Source organism: Notechis scutatus, chromosome 3, assembly GCF_049901735.1.
Source record: "Notechis scutatus isolate UNSWTSFEM ecotype Mainland chromosome 3, rNotScu1.2, whole genome shotgun sequence".
In the NCBI taxonomy this organism is placed as follows: Eukaryota; Metazoa; Chordata; class Lepidosauria; order Squamata; family Elapidae; genus Notechis; species Notechis scutatus.
The window spans coordinates 45,101,950-45,123,850 of record NC_142011.1 but is presented as its reverse complement, the minus strand read 5'-3'; the positions used below and the strand labels follow the sequence as shown (position 1 = coordinate 45,123,850).

The window sequence follows — 21,901 nt, the reverse complement described above, 5'->3', positions numbered from 1 at the left end:
CAGCTCACTTTAGGGCTATCCCGGTCAGAGTCCAGTGTTATCTGGATGACATCCTAGTCCAATCCTCTTCTGCATCCCGGGCAGTGGAGGCCTTGAGGATGCTCCAGAGCATGGTTGTCCAGGTGCTCCAGAGCATGGTTTTTCTGTAAATAAGACCAAGAGCCACTTTTCCCCCCACTAACCATTTACTCCATCTAGGAACCATAATAGACACCTTAGCGTGCAAGGTCTACCTCTCCCAGGAGCATCAGTTGAGCATAAATTGATCACCCTTGTAAGATCAAAGCTCAGGGTGCCCTTGGCCCTGCTTTCACAGCTCCTGGGTAAAATGGTTTCATATATTTTAATAGTGCCCTGGGCACACCTGCACGCCAGGACACTCCAATAACCTTCCAAAGGGCAGGCAGGAGTAGCTCCCACTCCCAAATTTGGGTTCCAACGGTGGTTATTAAGTCCTTACTTTGGTGGTCGTCTCAAGCCCTTCCTTCAGGAACCCTATTCAAGGACCCTAATCGGCTACTTCTCACCACTGACGTCAGCCTATATGGCTGGGGAGCTCATCTCCAATGCAGAATGGTCCAGGGACAATGGTCTCAGCCCGATCTGGCTCATAACATTAATTGGTTAGAACTCAGGGCTATCTATCTGGTCCTAAAAAAAATACAGGACATAGTATCAAATAATTATGTTTTGGTCTTAATGGACAGTGTGACACTAAGGCACATGTGAATCACCAGGAGAGAACCCATTCTAGACCCCTGATGCTAGAGGCAGAACACCTGTGTCTCTCTGGGCTGAGAGACACCATGTATCGCTCAGGGCTGAGCATATTTCTGGTATATCCAACATACAGGCAGACTGGCTTAGTAGGGCCACAATAGACCATGCAGAGTGGCGTCTGCACCCCACTTTATTTTAGGAGCTGTTGGGAGTGCTTCGGACGACCAGCAGTTGACCTCTTTGCCTCTCAGGACAACATACAACTCCCAATATTCTTCTCTAGGTTTGCGGCTCCGGGGGCAGAGGAAATGGACACATTGTGCAGCCCTTGGCTTCAGGGGTTCCTTTATGACTCCCTCCCCTGCCTCTTATCCCAAGGATGATACAGAAACTATTGGGGGAAAGAGTGGAACTTCTACCTATTGCTCCTCATTGGCCCAGACGGCCATGGTTTGCCGACTTGGTAAGCCTTTTGGTGACCAGCCCTTGGAGGATGCTGGTGGACAGAGTATCCCTCAGCCAGGGGCCTTTGCTACATCCGGACCCCCAGTGGCTTCAGTTGACTACTTGGAGATTGTAATGATTTCTGATCATTACTCCTCCAAGGTGATACAAAGTATCCAGGCATCTAGGAGGCCTTCCATCAATTGCATTTATGACACAATCTGGAGGGCCTTCTGTGCCTGGTGCTCCAGATCTAGGTTTGATCCTGCAGCAGTGTCAGTCACCCAGGTGCTGGACTTCCTCCAGGAGGGGCTGGACAAGGGCCTGTCCCCCAACACCTTATGGCAGCAGGTGGCAGCCCTATCTTCTGTACTTTCCTTGGGGCCCCCGGAGTCTCTATCCTGTCATCCAACTGTCCGCAGATTCATTAAAGGGGCTACGAATCTCCAGCCTCCAGTGGTTCATCACTACCCCTCTAAGGTACTGCATTTGCTGACTGAGGCTCCCTTTGAACCACTGAGATCTACTTCTCTACAATTTCTGTCATGTAAAGTGGCCTTCCTGGTAGCCATCACCTCGGCTAGATGGATTTCAGACTTGGCTGCCCTCTCTGTCAGGAAGGACCTCTGTATCTTTCACCCCAACTGAGTTGTCTTGAGGTTGGGCTCTTCTTTCGTGTCAAAGGTGAACTCATGGTTCCACAGAGCCCAGGGATTTATATTACATGATTTCTGTCCAAAACCGGTCCACGCATTGGAAAAGACGTGGCACACTCTGAACGTAAGGAGGGCCCTTCATAGGTATATTAAATGAACTTCCCCCTTCAGGAAGTTGGAATCCATTTTTGTTTCATTCCAGCCCTTTACCCTTGGGAGCAAGGTCACTCCATTGACTGTGGGGCGGTGGATCAGGATGTGCATTTCCAGGGCCTACCAGTCTCAGAGACTTTTAGTACCGCATTGCATAACAGCGTATTCCACAAGAAGTGCAGCCACGATGATGGCATGGGCCACACAAGCTTCTCTTGAAGAGGTTTGCCAGGCGGTCACATGGTCCTCACCGTCCCCGGCATAAGCTGGATTCATTTGCTTCGGTGGAGGCAGCTTTTGGAAGGAGAGTTCTTCAAAAGGTCCACCCTGACTAGGGGATTCGGACCAGACTAAGCCCGCCCGTAGGACAAGGCAGCTTTGGTATGTCCCAATCCTGGATGCTTTCTCTACCACAAAGGAGAAGGGGCATTGGTTTACCTGATACGCCTTTTCTCTTTGGGTGGAGATAGCCTCCAATCCCACCCTAATGAAGGTCCGTTCCAAATCCAGTGGGGCACAACATCATCAAGTAAATACATCAGTCTGTCACTACGCCTTCGCCAAAAGCTGGGGACCATTGGTAACGCGGTGGGGGATGTCCTCACAGATCTGACAGACTCAGTCCAATCAGCTAGCAAGACGAGGTCAACCCAATCCTGGATGCTATCTCCACCCAAAGAGAAAAGGCATATTAGGTAAGACCAATGCCCCATCTCCATAGACATTTGGAAATCCAACTGGTCTTCCCAGATTTTATTTGTCTCAATATATTTTTGTTTGTATTTGTTCTTAATGATGAGTTTAAATTCATTTTTAGACTAAAGCATACGTTTTAAACTGTCCAGATTGTGAAATCCGTTATTTATAGTTTTATGAGACATAAGTTTCTGTTTTACTTTAATGCTAATTGCCAACGAAGTCTAGTATCTAAAATTGCTACTTCAGCTAACTATAAATATGGCTTGCTATTCATTCTGGAACATTTTGACCTGCTGCTGAAACGCTTGAGAGAGAAATGTTAATAGCTCAGCCACAGCTCAGCCGTACCACAAATTATGTGTTATGAGCCATTACAGTGGCTGGAAGGAAGAACAATGTTTGCTGTTGCTCTACTTCATTGTGAGGAGAGCCAAGACATGGAGTAAAATTATTTTAATCTCAATTATAAACATTTACCTTGCTTAGCAGTTGGAATTAGAATAAAAACATCTCATAATTCCTCTTTTGTGGTAAGATAAATTGATGTCAAGGAATCCTTTACTTTCTTCCCAAGCTTTTGTGCTTAACATTGCTTTGAAGCATTGTGCTATAGTAAGCTAAAACTTCTCTTTTATTTGCTTCTTAGCTACATCTAGTAAATATATACCATGTATTACTGTTTATTTTCTTGATGTAGTGCAGGTATTAAAAATGATTTTTAAGAAAACTCGTACAAGCACATATTGTTTTACTGAATAAATAATTGTGCAGGCAACTTTTTTAGATTCAAGCTATCATTATGTTTTTAAAATTATTGAAAATTTTCATATAATAACAAACGAAAAGGAAAATTGAAAAAAAGAAGTGCCAAGAAAAAAGAATCAAAGTTAAGAAGCATATAGATGGTCTCCAACCTTCTTTTCAACAGATAATTTACATTCTTATTGTCCCTCCTTCTTAGGTGTATTAACACATCCATTCACCCCTTCATTTAGTCCTCATCTTTCTTAGTCTTCAAATCCAAAATTCATCTGTTTATTTGTGTACTCATAAATACACACACTAAAATGTGTTACCATCCTAGCTGAAATTATATTTTGAGCTGAGGAAAAATGTATTTTTACTTACTTTTAATTACTCAGTTGAAAGGGCTTAGAAAGCTACTTAGAATGCTGCTGGGGCATTAAACCCTGGATACACTTAGTGCCTTTATTTAGCACTGTTATGGATAAAGCAGTCAGGTAAGGAATTGATAGCTTCACGAAACCACAGATTGGTACCCACTGTGTCATAGTGCCTGTTGTCCTATTGTCCTTTTTCTTTCAAAGGTAAATTTTCCATCAGTGGTTTTCAACAATTAAAGTTAGATTTCTTTGATGATGGATAATAAATAACTTAACACACAATTCAATTCCAATTAAGATCGGTCTCCTCCAACAAAAACAATGGGTTCCACTAAGAAATTTGAAGGAACAAAATTGAGGCTTGAGGTTGATGATCAAGGAATACCTTTCCATTTTAAATGAGTTTAAATTTCCAAGATTAAGCAAATTAATACAGAGCTCTCTGAAACGATCTGAATACTTATTTACTACATTTGATAAATAATGGAGACTTGATAAAGTGAGAAGTCTAGAAAAAAATTAATGTTTCTGTCTTCAGGAAGGGAAAAGAAAAACCAGAGCCAGCAAAAAAAAAAAAAAGACCATCAATTTGTGGGAAGATTCTAAAACACATTATAAAGAGATTGATCCACAGAATAACAGTGTTGGGCGGGACCTTGGAGGTCTTCTAATCCACTCCTCTGCTCAAGCAGAACACACTATAGCACTTCAGACAAAAGCGCAAGGGGGGGATGGCTTTGGGGGGGGGGGGGGGGGGGGGGGGGGGGGGGGGGGGGGGGGGGGGGGGGGGGGGGGGGGGGGGGGGGGGAGCATTCAGAAAAACAAATGGCTTTTAAAAGCTTCCAGTGATGAAGCACCCACTGGTTTATTTTTTTTTAGTTGCTTCTCTCCTTGATTAGTTTTCATCCAGTGCTTCTTGACTTGCCTTCTGATACTTTGCAAAATAAATTGACCTTTGTGGCAGCCTCTCAAGAACACTATCGTGTTGCCCCTTGGACTTCTTTTCATTAGATCAGACACACCAGAGGTGGTATTCAGCAGGTTCTGACCAGTTCTGGAGAACTGGTAGCGGAAATTTTAAGTAGTTCAGAGAACCGGTAAATACCACCTGTGACTGGAGATTTTACAGTATCCTTTCCCTGCCACGCCCACCAAGCCACGCCCACAGAACTGATAGTAAAAATTTTTGAATCCCACCACTGAGAAACACCCAATTCCAGCAACCATTCTTCATATGTTTTAACCGCCAGCCCCCTAATAATTCTTGCTGCTTTTCTCTGCACTCTTCCCAAAGTCTCAACCTCATTTTTATATTGTGGTGACCAAAACGGATGCAGGGAACTGGCTAATGATCCAACAATAATAATCCAACAATTTGCCAGATTAATATTTATCATTTGTTGATTGTGTCTTTGGAGATTCTCAGCTATCCAGGTCATGGTTGTCCTGAAAAAGCACCCAAAGGTGATTTTTCAACTGGACTTTCTGGTTTTTCTTTGAAGATGTTTTGCTTCTCGTCCAGGACTGGATGGTGGGGAATGAAAGGATTTATACTCCTTGCAGACAGTTGGTCATTTGCATTCTTTTAGCCAGTCATTAAGGTCACCTGGAGGTTTATCTGTGTCATCAGGGTCACCAGAGTGGTGCAAATGGGTGTGGAGCCTTCTTGGAGCTATTGAAAGGACTGTGTTGTAGACTGGAGATAGATGATGTCATATCCCTCCCCCTTCTTTTCTGTTGAAAAGAAGGTTGGAAATCATCTATGTTGAGAGAGAGCTGTTCAATTTTGACATAGATGGCCTCTTTGACTCATCTTTCACCTTTGGAACATTTGTCGATCGTATAATTTAATCAGTTTGGGAAGAGCTTCAGACATTTTTTTTTTAATTTAGAAATTTTATGTTTTCTACTGTGCCTCTATTTCAGCAAATCTTTTGCTGAAATTCAGCTTCAGCAAGGACAAAATATCTCATTTTACAAGTTGATTAGCAAGCTAGTTAAGTCTGGGGAACCTTCACAGTTACTTCTCAAATTGATGAGAGGTATCAAGTGGGATGCCATGAAAATCAGTTCTAGGTCCTCTACTTTTAATACTTTTTTTATTAGTGATTTGGATGAAGTTATTTTTATTTTTTATTTAATTATTTAGTTTATTATTATTATTATTTATTTTCAGGCCTTACAAAATTGGCTGTACACCAGTAGCTAAATACCAAGAATTCAAAGCTGTTTTCCTAGTTTTGAAAAATTGACCAAAAGTAGTACAGTGGTCAACAGAAGTCTTCATTTAGAAAGCAAAAGCAAATGTCCAAGTACTTGTACAACTGTTAGATAACTTGCCTTTAAATAGCAGTTGATTGTAAATTGAATACAAAGTAACAGAAGGATGTGGTTGTGAAGAAGACAAATCCAGTTTTATTCTGCATCAACAGAAATAGAATTTCCAAATCATGGGAAGTTATAATTCCATTTTGTCCTTGCTGGAACCATACAACTCAAGTACCATACGTAATCGTGGGTGATAAACTTTTGTTCGGAGAAATGCAGCAATCATTGGGGAGATTGAAGGAGTGGTGTATATTTAATCTTGATAAAACACATGGGGGTATGGGAGCAGATAAAATGATTGCTCTCATCTGAAAGGAATCTTATTGGTTAAGACCATGACCTGCTTTTTAGAGTACAGGTCATGGTATAATGGATTTAAGGCAGGTTATGATTGAATGTAAGAAAAAATCTTGACTCGGGTTACCATAACCCAGGTAGTTTAATTGCAGAAACTGTTAATGTTTTGATTTGGATTCCTACATTGAGCAGGGGGCTGGATTCAGTGACCTAAATGGCTTTTTCTGACTATTCTAAGAAAAATCTATCGTGGATATTTTTCTTCTATGGAGTCTTTCTTAGAACTAGCACAGGCATCTTTGTGCTCCTGATAAATACAGGAATCTAAATTTAATGAACTTTCTATTCATAAAGCACGTTTTTAAATTTCTCTGCAACTGGTATTTAATGAATGCAGCAGTGGGGAAACAGTAGAACTATATATCCAAGCAAAATAGATGATCTACATGTAAAATTGTAAAACATCCTATGCCTTTTTGAGAATGATTAAACCAGATGTCCAGTTATTTGAACATAATGAAACAGATTAAAGATATGAAATATTAAAGATATGAGGTAAAAGATATGAAACATAAGAGACGAAAAGCACAAGGACTCAAGAAATTGTATTTTTCTGTAAAAGACAGTACCAGTGTATCTAATTTTCTCTTGAATTTTTGAGATTATTGTTAGTATCCACATAGCTGGGTAAAAATACAACAGCGATCTTTTTTTTTTAAGACAGAGAAGTGATTGCAGCTGACTGTTATCATGGGGGTTTTGAATTTCAAGAAAGGAGTAAAAAGTTCAGTATAGTTGACTGTTTTAATATTTGTTAAATGGAACATATATATTCATGGACAATGGATTACTAAAATGCTACAGTATTTTCAATCATATAAGGCACCTTCCAGCACTAACTACTTGAAATAGGCTCAGCAGGGATCTGAAGATTTTAAATTCGCTATATGCTGAGTTTATGTTAAGGACGCAGACATTCTTTGCACCTATCCTTCTTGTTAGTTTCTTTGAAACTAGTGAAAGTGTGATAAAACATGCAAATCATAAAGCAGTGGAATTTAAAAATCTGTTTGAAAGAAGACTCAAGTGGAAAATGTCTCATTCAGAAAATTAATATATTAATACTAATTTAAAAATCAGAATCGCGAACTAGATTTCATTTTTTTCTCAAACTTCATGCATTGCTAGTTATAAGGCAGGATTTTACTGACCTAAAGATATTTTAAAGTGCAATTTTGAAAGATTGTATGTGTGTGTGTGTGTGTGTGTGTGTGAGAGAGAGAGAGAGAGAGAGAGAGAGAGAGAGAGAGAGAGAGAGAGAGAAAATGAATATGAATGGGAATGGGAATGGGAATGAAAATCTCCTTCTTAAAGCCTGGTAGTTTGAGGTTCTGCACACTGTTCCTAGCAGTGCACGCTCATATATCCTGGGATCTGTTGGAGCCATTCTCTTAACTTAGGAGCCACTTTGCCCTTTACTTCCCGCATCCTCTTCATTTCTGAAGAAACTGAAAAAGCTTCTTGGATGAAAAGCAAAATGTCTTCAAAGAAAAACAAGGAAGTCCAATTGCCTCTTGAAAAAGCACCTTTTGGATAACCATGAGAATAACTCCAGTTGCAAGTTGTCCATACTCTCCCTAAATGTGAGTAGATAGGAAAGCTTTTCAATATTACCAGGAAAGGTTTATTATATGTGTCGTAGGCTAACTTGTTATTTATATTTCATATTTAAACTTCATGCTTCAAGTTAGGTCTTTTCCTTATTTGTTCTTACTCGGTGGTGCAGTGGTCAGAGTGCAGTACTGCAAGCTACTCCTACTGCAATTTGGCAGATCGAATCCCACCAGGCTCAAGGTTGACTCAGCCTTCCATCCTTCCGAGATGGGTAAAATGAGGACCCAAATTGTTGGGGGCAATATGCTGACTCTGTAAACCACTTTGAGAGGGCTGTAAAGCACTATAAAGCGGTATATAAGTCTAAGTGCTATTGCTATTATGGTAGGTGTTAAAATATCATCATCATAATGGATTCAGAATTCTTAAAAAAATAGAGAAGCATTCCATTCCAATTTAATTTAAATTGTCTCTGATTTATGGGGTATCGTTCAAGTTCCAAGTTCCTTGAGCTTTCATACTGAACTTGCAAAGATGTATTTCACCCCCTGCAAACTGTATTGTGTGATCCACTAGCTGCACTTTGTCCTGGCAGTAACAGTAGACTGAATAGCCCTCTTGTTTACATAAGTGACAGGATTACAAAAAGACATTATATACTTTTAGAAGTTACCTGAGTTTCAGGAAATTCCAACACCCCTGACATTCTTTACATGCAACCAGAACAAAACATTGCTGAAAAAGAGAAAGTTATGAACAAGACCAGTCTTCTATAGTTCATGGTTCTATGCTTCTGTAGTAGGATATGTAGATTTTCAATGAACTCTTATATGTTGCTGCCAGGAACTCAGTCAGCTGTTAATTTCCTTTTTATGCGAACAGTAATACAGTGTTGATTATTGTAAAGTACTTGTCTTGACATAATAGATATCTGAAGAAGCAAAAGAGCTTATCTGCTTCATTTAGAAGTTGGCTCTTGTATATGCATGTCAGATTATTGTAGCTGCAAATGTTAGTTTACATAATCAAGACTTGTTCATAATTCAGAGGACACATTGTAGGGTGAGTAGGTCGTGGGCTTTTGAAATAATATTCTTCTTAATACATGCTGCTTTGTAATATAGTAGATTCTTCTGAAATATATTGTATCAAATTATTGTATACTTTTTTTCAAAATGATTTCTCTTGCCTTCAAATATTTAATTTGAAAATCATCAAAATTATTGTTGATCTAGAGCTAGCAATTGGAATGTTTTGGATAGCATATTAATTAACAGAAAAAACTTCTAAACAAAATTAATTAAATAATATAATTAGCAGTTTATTTTCTGCATGGACTTCAGAAGATTAAAGATCTCGTTTATTCATACTATAAGTAATAAAATCTAACACTTCAGCATTTCCATGGGATCTGGTTGCTCAAGAAATAATTTGTTAGTGGAGCTGCAGAATGCAGAACAGAATTGTAACAAAGCATGTAACCTGTATATATAGAACAGGTAGAGGCTGAATAGCACTATATGTAAGGTTCTCAGTGACAAAGTGAGAAAGAGCGGGGGAGGGCTCATTCGTTGGTGTATATCATTGATCTGAAATTAGTATTCATGCTTTAACTCCAGATGTGTTATATATTGGATCTTGATTATCTTATAAACAAGAGCACATAAGATAAGATAAATTAAAGGGAGAAGAAAGGGCACGTTACAATTTGGTCAAATGTGAATTTTGAGTCTGTTTACATTGGATTATTGTATCGACACATTAACGTTTCATGGGGCTACAATTTTTGGTCATGGATTTTGATAATGGATAACTATGAAATTGTATCTATACTACAGTATGAGAAATTTTGAGCAGCTAAATCCTTCTGATCAGTTGTTAAAAGAAATGATTGATGGAGTGCATTTTCTTCTTGGATTGGCCTTTCTTTCAGGCTTGATCCTTGTCCCAAAAAGAGACAGCTTGCCCTTTCAAACCACCCTTCCAAGCAAAATTACATTCCCTCGTCTCAGGAAATTGTGTGCAATGTGGATTTCCTTAGTAAGATGCAATTCCTGACCAGGTGTTTTATATGAAAAGCAACAAGTTAAGAAATGCTGCTGTAGGCTTTTTTTCAGTAAATTATATCTCATCTAGATAAAGATTTATAATTTGTGTGTTTGTTGAATACAAGAAAGGAAAAAAAGAGTAAGGTTGTAAAGTGAAATACTTGGCAAACACATCTTTTCCTGAATGAAACAATTTCCATCAAGTTTTTTACATAGATGATCTGTATCTATAAAAAGGGCAGAAATATACTGAATGTTAAATGCTATGCTGTCTTACTGGTATTACAGATAGTACTCAGTTTACAACCATTCTTAAAATGACACTGAAAAAGATTACTTACAATCGGTCCTTGCACTTACTACTGCTGTAGCTTCTCCATGTTCGTATGAAGAAAATTCAGGCACTTGGCAACTGACATGTATGTATAAGTTTGCAGTGTCCCAGGGTCATATGATCACCATTTGTGACCTTCCCAGCTGACTTCTAACGAACAAAGTCAAGGGGAGAAGCCCAATTTGTTTTATTCACTTATCTACTGCAGTGATTAACAACTGTGAAAAAAAGTTGTAAAATTGGATGTGATTCATTTAACCTTGCTCAACAATGGAAGCCTTGCTTAGCAATGGAAATCCTGGTCCCAGTTGTGGTCGTAAGTCAAGGAATACATGTATTTAATATAAATTCAATTTTGAATAAAGCTCAAAAAGATTGCAGCAGACATCCAGCAACATCAGCCACCTTTGATTAGTATTGCTCCTGGATGTCAAGAGGAAAAGACATAATTGAAGGGATTGGAGAATAAGATAGAGATATTCATGGCATGAAACAACTTAGCATCTCACAGCTAAAAGTAATAACATGTAATATTTCTTTGTAAAGTCGAAGAAAAATGCTGTGAATTTCAAGGTTCAGTACCACATTGTTAGTTAACTTAGGTTTTCTATGTACTGGGAATATGTGAGAGTAAATTCTGAAATTATACTGCAAACATTGGGTAACCTTATTGAAATATTTTCAGGACAGATTTTTAAAAAATAGCATGTTACCCACCAGCATCATCTGTACTCAAAACACCCTGCATGCAGTCAAAAATAATCTGCTTGCAAATTTTGCTCAAAGGCATTCTTTCCATGAAAAATGAAACTGTCTTTCTTGTGACCTTTCCCAACTGGGCATGCAAATTTGTTGGACTTTTCAAAGGCGAACCATTCACAATTTGATGTGCTGTGCTTAATTGCAATGTCGCAGTTGGAGACCCAGCATGAATAGTCCCAAATTGGTATCTTCTGGGAAATGTATGGCATGATCAGTGCTTTGGTTTTGCCATAGGAATAGTCTGCAAAGGAATTTAATAGTGTTTCTAGAGGAAATTTGAGCTAAGAGTGGAGAATTGGAACATTATCCAACCCTGTGGCCTTCATCTAGATTGAGATTCAGTACATATTTGGAAAATGATTGCTAATGTATGCTTGGCATGGTTGATAAACTTTACAAGTAGAAAGGATCCTTGTAGTAGATTGCATTGGAATCAGGTTGTTTCGTTATTCATTGGCTATTTTATATAATGCACAATAGTAACTGGTGGATTTTTATAAAAAAATCAGCTGACCCAAAGAGTAACAGAAAGGGGATTTGGTGGTATATGAAGATCAAGAGGAACTTTAACTTTCATTTTAAAATTTGTTTTTAATATCTTTTTCTTTTTGCACTTATATTCTACCCTTTTTCCAAGGATTTGAAGACAGTAACTATGATGAGGTTATCCTAGTTTATCTTCAGAATCTTATAATCTTAGACACCTTGATCATTCTGTGTGTTTCAGAAACTGATTGAGTTTAAACCAATGTAATAATTCATAGTTTATGTCTCTCATACCACAATGCATATTTAGTTGTTGTTTTTTCTTTAGGAAGCTTAGAATGGTTCTTGTGGTTGCTATGTGACTTTAGAGACACTTAGTTTTAACAGATACAGGCAGAAAATATATTCAGATACCGTAGTTCATATCATTTTCTGTTTTAATGCTATTTTCATGAGTAATTCCCTCCCTCCCTTGTTTTGCAGAGATTCGAGCCCAGCTTATTGAACAACTGAAATGTCTTGATCAGCAATGTGAACTGAGAGTCCAACTGCTCCAAGATTTGCAGGATTTTTTTCGCAAGAAAGCTGAAATTGAAATGGATTACTCCAGGAATTTAGAGAAGCTGGCTGAACGATTTCTGGCAAAAACAAGGAGCACCAAAGATCAGCAATTCAAGTAAATTATTTCTTCTTGGAGGAAATGGGATCTGGGGAGCGAGGGAGACAATAAAACTGGGAAGATGCCAGCTACCAGTATGCAAATCACGTTGTTTTATGAATGTCACAGTCAGGTTATTGTTGGTTTATATTTCATTTACAATGTTAGTGCTTCTATGTGAACAGCTTTCTGTAACTGGTGCAATAAAGTAAGGTTTGACCTGGAGATGCAGAAAGTTCTGATGCAGATTGTAGACATCACTCACATCCTTTTATAGAAGACATTATTAAACAATGTTTTCTAAACTCTACAGCTGCATTTTGTTAAGTATGACTATTTCTAGTTATTATAAATTTGAAATATTTTGGCTTTGACACCTAAGAAGAAATTTAAACATACGACTTCTGCCCTTTTCAAATATAATGTACAAACACATGGACGATGGGATGTACTTGGATTGTTGGTACTGCAAAGGAGAAAATGGAAATAAGCTTCTCTGTAGGAAGAGAGTCAGTTATTGTGAACATTCTGAAACTTAGAAGGAAATTTGCTCTATATCAGTAGAGGCTCAGTTTTGGATAGCAGTAGTGATGTCAAAATTTCCAGTTAGATCAGACCAAAAAACCAGTGCCATGTAAGTCAATTATGCTGTTATTGTAAAGCTGTAGTACAGAACTTTGTAAGTCTGAATGTGCTTTTCTCTCCTTTCCTTTATCTTCATGAGAACTAGGGACTGCTTGCCTGAAACATTTACTCATATTGCAATACATTTTTTGCTCTGGATTCAGTCACTTTGTTTTGATAGTGCTCTCAATCCAGTCCCTCAAGGTTATTTCCTTGGCTCTCTACAGGTGAAACTCGAAAAATTAGAATATCGTGCAAAAGTTCATTTATTTCAGTAATTCAACTTAAAAGGTGAAACTAATATATGAGATAGACTCATTACATGCAAAGCATGATAGTTCAAGCCATGATTTGTCATAATTGTGATGATGATGGCTTACAGCTCATGAAAACCCCAAATCCACAATCTCAGAAAATTAGAATATTACATGCAATCAATAAAACAAGGATTTTACATAGAACAATATCGGACCTCTGAAAAGTATAAGCATGCATATGTACTCAGTACTTGATTTGGGCCCCTTTTGCAGCAATTACTGCCTCAGTGCGGCATGGCATGGAAGCTATCAGCCTGTATAGCACTGCTGAGGGGTTATGGAAGACCAGGATGCTTCAATAGCAGCCTTCAGCTCTTCTGCATTGTTCGGTCTCATGTCTCTCATCTTTCTCTTGGCAATGCCCCATAGATTCTCTATGGGGTTCAGGTCAAGTGAGTTTGCTGGCCAATCAAGCACAGTAGTCCCACAGTCATTGAACCAGGTTTTGGTGCTTTTGGCAGTGTGGGCAGGTGCCAAGTCCTGCTGGAAAATGAAGTCAGCATCCCCATAAAGCTCGTCTGCAGAAGGAAGCATGAAGTGCTCCAAAATCTCCTGGTAGATGGCTGCATTGACCCTGGACTTAATGAAGCACAGTGGACCAACACCAGCCGATGACATGTCTCCCCACATCAACACAGACCATGGAAACTTCACACTGGACTCCAAGCATCTTGCAGTGTGTGCCTCTCCATTCTTCCTCCAGACTCTGGGTCCTTGGTTTCCAAATGAGATGCAAAAGTTGCTCTCATCAGAAAAGAGGACTTTGGACCACTGAGCAACAGACCAGTTCTGTTTTTCTATAGCCTAGGTAAGACGCTTCTGACGTTGTTTGTTGTTCAGGAGCGGCTTGACAAGAGGAATACGACATTTGAAGCCCATGTCCAGGATCCGTCTGTGTATGGTGGCTCTTGATGCACTGACTGCAGCCTCAGTCCACTCCTTGTGAAAGTCCCCAACACTTTTGAATGGCCTTTTCCTGACAATCCTCTCCAGGCTGCGGTCATCCCTGCTGCTTGTGCACCCTTTTTTTCCACACTTTTCCCTTCCACATAACTTTCTATTAATGTGCTTTGATACAGCACTTTGGGAACATCCAACTTCTTTTGCAATTACCTTTTGAGGCTTTCCCTCCTTATTATGGAGGGTGTCCATGATGTTTTTCTGCACAACTGTCAGGTCAGCAGTCTTTCCCATGATTGTGATTCCTACTGAACCAGACTGAGAGACCATTTAAAGGCTCAGGAACCCTTTGCAGGTGTTATGGCTTAATTAGCTGATTAGCGTGGGACACTTTGAGCCTAGAATATTGAACCTTTTCACAATATTCTAATTTTCTGAGATTGTGGATTTGGGGTTTTCATGAGCTGTAAGCCATCATCATCACAATTATGACAAATCACGGCTTGAACTATCTTGCTCTGCATGTAATGAGTCTATCTCATATATTAGGTTCACCTTTTAAGTTGCATTACTGAAATAAATGAACTTTTGCACAATATTCTAATTTTTCGAGTTTCACCTGTACAAGTGGAGACTTGGTTGTATCATTGTGTTATTATTGTTGTTCAGTCACTGAGTTGTATCCAACTCTTCGCAACTCCATGCCCCCTTGTCCTACACTATCTCCCTATGTTTGCCCAAATTCATGTTCATTGCATTGATGACACTATCTAACCATTTCATCCTCTTCTGTTCCTTTCCAAATATCTGAAGGGTATTAGATTCTCTTAAAACACTCTCTAGACATAATATATTATTGACTTAAGGACACAAACAAGCATATCTAGGATGTAATTCACATTGTGTCTCAATGATGGCTATTTCTGGAGCTATCTATACACATTTTAAGCTATTTGCTTCAATGTTTTTGAATCCTTTTACATTTTGAATATTTCTGCATAAATGTGATCTAAAATGTGATTTGTTCTTCACACACTTAATGATAAAGGTGACGATTCCAGCTGTGGTGACTAAGGGTGGACTACTATTTTTTATCCATTAATTTAATTGAGTTCTCTATCTAGTTTTTAGAACTTGCATGAAGGACAAATCACGTTTTAGGTCATATTTATATAGAAATACTAAAAATTGAAAAGGGCTTACAAACATTTAAGCATCATTCGACATTTGAAAATCAATGTCTCAAAGGAAATTGCCTCTAAATTACAGTTTAAGTCATATATTCCAGCCTTTACCTTTTTATTTATTTTTCCTTTCATCAAGCCTAATGTGCAGTAAGTGATTCGTGTTCTTTAATTCTGATTATAATGTGGTATGTGATCATGGAATCAAAATGCAGGATCCAAAGTGAATTTAAGTACTGTTTGAAAAAAATATTTGGATATTTAAATTATCCTTGTTCTCCTGTCAAGGCTTGATTTTTTAGGTTTACTTTTCAAATTTTTAGGATGATGAGATAACTTGTGCAAATGTTGAATCGTCTTCCCCTTTGACGGTATCTACAGTATGTTAAAATACCAAGTATGGACTTTTACAGTACTACATTCTATAGGAATTGCTTTTATAAAATATAGGATTCTTATCAAAATCCTAGAAAATATATGTTCATCTTAAAATGTTTCTGACCTTCAGCTTTTCAAATATGAGGAGCTGATTTATCTCAAAATAACAGAAACAGATAGTTGGCAAGAAGAATTAAACTGTCGTTTGTAATTCTAAACGTTTCTGCTTTTAACATATCTTTAGCAAGACTTTTCCCCCAGGATCTGTTGCCAGTCTGTCAAATGTATTAATACTAAATCTGCTACAGAATACGGAAAAGTAAATTCACCTTCAAGTTGTTGATTGATTATATGTTCCTATAGTTTCCTTGGCTGCAATACAGCAGTAATTTGTCTTTACCTGGAATGTTTCTTTTTTCTACTTCCCTGTCTGGCCTGCAGTACTGCTGTTCCCTGGAGTTGTCCTATCCAAATATTGGCCATATCTGACTTTTTAAAATAAAGATAGGACAGGCTACCAAGAAACCAAAAGGTGTTTCTGTAGTTAGGATTTCATATTGTTGTTTTTTTTCAATCTAGCAATAAGTGCAAGAATGCGCTTCCATTTCAGATGGCATTAAATTCCATTAATATAAATCCCTCTCATCACAACCATAACTTATATTTCTGTTTTCCTTCTGAGGGGCATGTTCAACTGAATGTCAGGTATGGAAATGACCAAAGTGACCTAACAAGTTTTTGATTGATTATGCAGGGTGAATCACTGAAAAGAGTGAGATTACCAGTTTTTAAAACAAAGTCTTAAGTTCCCATAGAAGACAGTATACATAACTCTGGGTTGAACTTTGGAGTCTTTGGTATTCTCTGAGCTTGGTTAATGGCTTACAGATGTTTCATTATCCAACAAGGTAATATCATAAGTGATATTACCTGGTTGGATAATGAAACATCTGCACGCAAACAACCAAATTTAGAGAGCACCAAGGATTCCAGTGTCTATTAAGTAATTATACTGTGAAAAATTGGATAAGAATTTTTTTTTAGGAATTAGATAAGACGGTAATGAAATTTATATGGATGGGGGGAAAAGCAAAAATAAAATTGAAGACGTTACAAGATAGTAGAACCAGAGGCGGCCTTGGACTCCCCTTGGAAACATATTATCAAGCAGCAATTTTACTATGGGTTAAGGAGTGGATAAACTTAAAAAATAAAATAATTTTGGTGATAGAAGGTCATGATCTCCAAATTGGGTGGCATGCCTTCTTATGGGATAAAAAGAACAAGATTCATTCCTATTTCCATAGACATCGGAAAAGGGACTCACTATTATAAACATGGGAGAAATTTTTTTAAAAAAGCATTATTTGAAAAGACCAAATTGGATCTCACCCATAGAAGCTATATTATATCCAAATATAAGGGATATTAAAAAAATGATTAGATACAAAGAATTAGTAGATGAACGGGGGAATTAAAAACATTGGACAAACTAAAAGAGCAAGGGATAACATTAGATTGGTGGGTATATTTGCAAATTCAAACCAAATTTAAGAAAGATGTAAAGGAACTAGGGATAGATAACGATTTACAAAAATTGGACCAAATCTTGACGGGCAAGGATATAAAATTCATAACACGTACGTATAATTATTTACTGGAGGTGTAATTAGAGGAGGAGATTGTTAAGGGATCAGTGATCGCCTGGGCAAAGAATGTGGGTCATAACATAAATTTGGGTGAGTGGGAAAAGACTTGGACCAAGAACTAGAAGCTGACTTTGTCGACAGCATATAAAGAAAATCAATATAAAATGTTTTTTAGATGGCACTTAGCGCTGGCACGACTGGTGAAAAAGTACTGAAATATGAAACCAGAATGCTGGAAGTGCAAACAAAAGAAAGGAACATTTTTCCATATGTGGTGGCAGTGTATAGTGGTTAAAAAATTGGAAGAAAGTACAGAGATAGCTTTTTGAGATTACAAATTATAGATTGAAATTGGAACCAGAAATGTTTTTATTAGATATGATTAAAGGGAATTTGAGTAAAGATGAAAGATATCTTATTGTACACATCTTAACCGCAGCAAGAATCACTTTTGCACAAAATTGGAAGAGCGATAAAACACTACCAGACGAAGGTCTAATTCAAAAAAAATAATGGATTGTGCTGAACTAGATAAATTCACTATGGAATTAAAAGGCAAAGATGATCGAGAATATGCAGTATGGGAGAGGTGGTATGAATGGGTGAAGAATAAAGATAAAAATGATGTATAGTCACAAAACAAGAAACTTGTATATACAATGACATAATTACTGTTAATGGAAATGAGAATTTTGTATTTTTGGTTTTTAAAGAATAAAAATTATTTAATAGAAAATTCACACACACACACACACATACACACACACACACTAATTATACTCTGAATGGGCCATCAGTTCAATGGCTAAATTTTCAATAGAGGGCAAGAGGAAGCAAAGAGGCTAGGCTAGGGAAACAAATGCAGTTCAGAGGCCCTTTTTTTGGCAGATTCCCACTAATTTCTATTACCACGGTCAGCCCATCCCTCCCTAATACTTTGGTCTGGAATATAAGTCTGAAATGCTCTACCTGAATCAGTTGTTTCAGCTACAGATTTTCACAGTTTCAGTCATAAATTGACTTCCATGGACCTTTTAAGTGGTTAATAGAGGAGGCGTGCATAAGTGCACTAGCGTGCCTATCGTCCCTGTCATTATATTTTTGTTCTTTTATTCTTGTTCTTGTTTTTCTTTGACAAATTCAAATAAGTAAAAATAAATAAATAATAGTCTTTCCTGTTGTTCTTTAAGAAGTAGGCTCATCTTCCTCTTGGCAGCAACTTCTGCCTGCTTTCATAGACAGTGAATAGAGGAAGGTCCTACTGCAGATCAGAAAGCGCTGCAACTCTGGTAACAGAATAAAGCTAGAGTGTTCATGAAAAATAAACAGGAAACAGAAGGGGTGTTTTCAATCTTTCCAACCTAATGCTAGAAAGAAATCATACAAAAGAGATTTAGGATTCCGTCTGTTGTCTACCTGGCTGCCTGTTCATCTATGTGTCTATCAGCGGTTTAACTGTTTGTCACACAATTGGCCTTCTGAATGCTTATGAGCTGCCTATTTTTTATGTTCCTACTTTTTAAAAGTGTTTCGTAATACAAAATTATGCGGAATCGGAGTGGCCTTTACATTGTATTAAATAACTAAAACTGGACAAAATGGAAGAAGATTTAATCTACTTTTCTTTTTATTATTATTTTATAATATAAAATACAAAGACACAAAAGAAACTAGTAGGAAAAATAGGGGAGGGAAAAAGGGCAGGAAAAAGGGGAGAAAGAAAAAAGAAAGCCATTTACTTCCAACACCCCTTGGTGCAGTAGAATAAGATAACATCAAACCTCAACTTTTTACTTTTACATAATAGTATAAACTAGCTATATCTATAACAATGGAATAAGATATAAACTAGAGATAAATTCTGAAAAAAGAAAGACCGTGCTTGAAAATCAGTCTGAGGTTTCCGAGAAAATACTTCAAACAAACCTTTTCCCCAGTATATCCCTGGGAGAGACTGTTAGTCAGAGGCTTAAAATACTGTATTGCCAATGGTTTCATTCAAACTCTTCTTTGTTTTGGTCCTGTGACCAAGATTAGAACATATGCAGACTACCGTGTGTTTGCCAGTACACTTACACACAAATACAGACAAGGCAGCATGATGGGAGAAGAGAAACGGGCATACAAAGACACAACATGTTGTTTCATTATGCAAAGAAAACGATACTAACACTTCCTATACCCAGTTCTGATAATGTGCTGGAAAAAATTCCAGAAGGTCTGTGTACATGCTTTTCCTATCTTATTTTATTGCAGGTTTTTTTTTTGTAAAGCTCTCAATTCAATGGCAAATCTTGAGGTGGGAAAAGCAGGGTGAACAGGAGGTGGGTGATGGAAAAATATGTTCTCCCAGATGCTCTCGTTATTACTTAATTTTGCTGCCAAATTTTGGCAAATAACAGGAAACAGAGACAAAGGAAATTGTCATTCTAGCAACAACTTTTAATTCAGACATATGTCGAACAGGGAGATTGGAGGTCCCTAAAACTAAGAAAGTAGCATTAGGGTCTTGTTGCAAAACTGATTGTAACCAGGAAACAAAAATGGGCAGATAAAGGCTAAAAGAAATATGTACTACCTTATATGATTGATATGTTTTGTAGGGACTAATTGGCTACTCCTATCTTATATAAGCATAACTTCAACCGGTGATAGCAAAAGAATTATGGAGATAGAGTTACAATTCTCAACAGCTTGGAATTTAGAATGTCTTTTAACTTGTAAATGGTTTTGCAGTTTACTAATATTTATTCTCATCCCTATTGTTTTCCATCCTCCCTTTGTGTTCAGAAACTCTCATTATGTCTTGAGCAATTGTTTAGGCTTTTTGTTCTGTACCACAAAGATTTTTAAATTCTTTTAATTAAAATAATGAGCTTTCATTCTACAAACAAAGTACTAGGTCCCAGCATCCTTATTTTCACACATAATGCTCCATTAGTTTGTTCGATCAGTTAAAAACAAAAGAGAAACAAAAGTGATTACTGAAAAATATACTGAACTGCTCTCAAAATTGGGGAGAGTGAATGGGTAGAGAAAATGTTAGGGAGGCAGGCAGTAGAATTACAAATTTATGCCAGTTAAGTGGATATTTTGTGACCATGTAAGCTACTCTCTCACCCATTTGTTAGAGTGCTTTATTACAGGTTTTAAAAATCCACATGTGATCACTAAGGATGGATATACATCATCTCAGGAATCAGATGTGGCAAATCCACATTTTCAGACATTGAATACAACTGTGACTCTTTTGCCTTCAAAGCTTCCTATACCCACCATCACAATCAAGGCCAGGATCTCAAAATGGTTAGAATTCTTTTCCCTCCTAGAAAAAGAGAAGGTACAAACTTCTTACCAAGTGCTTTTCTTTGGTATCTAAGACAACTTGCCATAGCCAACTCATTGCAGCCAACTTGCCATAGGACAGCTTGCCACAGCCAACTCAACAATTCACCACAGAACAAGAGTTACACTAATAGAAGAAATGATGGTATAGAATCATTAAAGAAAGGATGCAAAATGAGGGGCAAAATGAAGTGCGAATGACAAAAATTTAAATAATTTTAAAAATTGTTTTAAATAATAAAATTGAATTTTTGAATTGTCCTGTGCTGAGTTGTCCCATGATGAGTTGGCTACAGTGAGTTGACCATGGCAAGTTGTCCCATTCTGTTTGTCTTCTTCCCCATTGAATGCTACTTCTCCAGTATCATAAAATCACAGAATTGGAAAGGACCTTGGACATCTTTTTGTTCAATTCACTGATTTTCAACCTTGCTTGAAAATCTCCAGCAATAGAGAACTCACAATTCTACACGCTTCCATTGCTCACTAGCTTTCACAGTCAGTAAGTTCTTCCTTATTTCATGTTTGGATTTCCCTGTGTAAAGCTTTCATCCAGTTTGAAGAATCTAAGATACGACATATTTTACTTGACAAGCCCATGCCCCAACAAGATAATACCAATTGTCAAGCCATAGATAGGTATTTGAGAAGTTCAGGAAGTACAACAGGGGTTTAACCATGGCATGAAAATGCATATTTTCTTACTTTGTTTGTTTGTTAAATACCTTCTTTACCCTCCATTGTTCCAAACTATTGCCCCAGTAAATGTGGATTTGGAACATGCTCCTGAAGAGAATGAGCAGCAGTGTGGAGGAGAAACATTTGAAGGATATACTCAGTGTTATATTTGAGGTGACCAAGATAGAAGTAAGTAGATTGTAATTTTTTTGATTAATAATTTAGGCAGGATGCCATTTCCTCCCACCCTCTTAGCTTATTTCCAGATGGAGAGGCAGTAAAAAAGTAAGAGAACTGAAACGACATTATCTGTGTCTACTGTTTGTAACTGTTTCCCCATATTCACATTTGAATGAGCAAATATATAAACCCATATTTGGCCAATATTGCACATATGAAATCTTGTTATTATAAGAGACCACATTCCTTCTCTCTTATATGATTAGAATGATCACACTAGGAAAATGGAACTTGGTTTTAGTTCACTTGCTTAAGCATCTTTG

General features: G+C 37.6%; 1 protein-coding gene across 6 annotated transcripts in view; it reads left to right on the top strand.

Moving 5' to 3' along the window:
* The window catches only part of SRGAP2 (SLIT-ROBO Rho GTPase activating protein 2), a 230,962-nt gene that overhangs the window by 77,791 nt on the left and 131,270 nt on the right, over positions 1-21,901 (top strand). For all 6 annotated transcript variants that reach the window (XM_026676786.2, XM_026676784.2, XM_026676785.2 and 3 more), the window contains exon 3: positions 12,149-12,341. In XM_026676786.2, the coding sequence (XP_026532571.1) occupies positions 12,149-12,341 (193 nt within the window). The remainder of the gene's footprint in view (positions 1-12,148; positions 12,342-21,901) is intronic.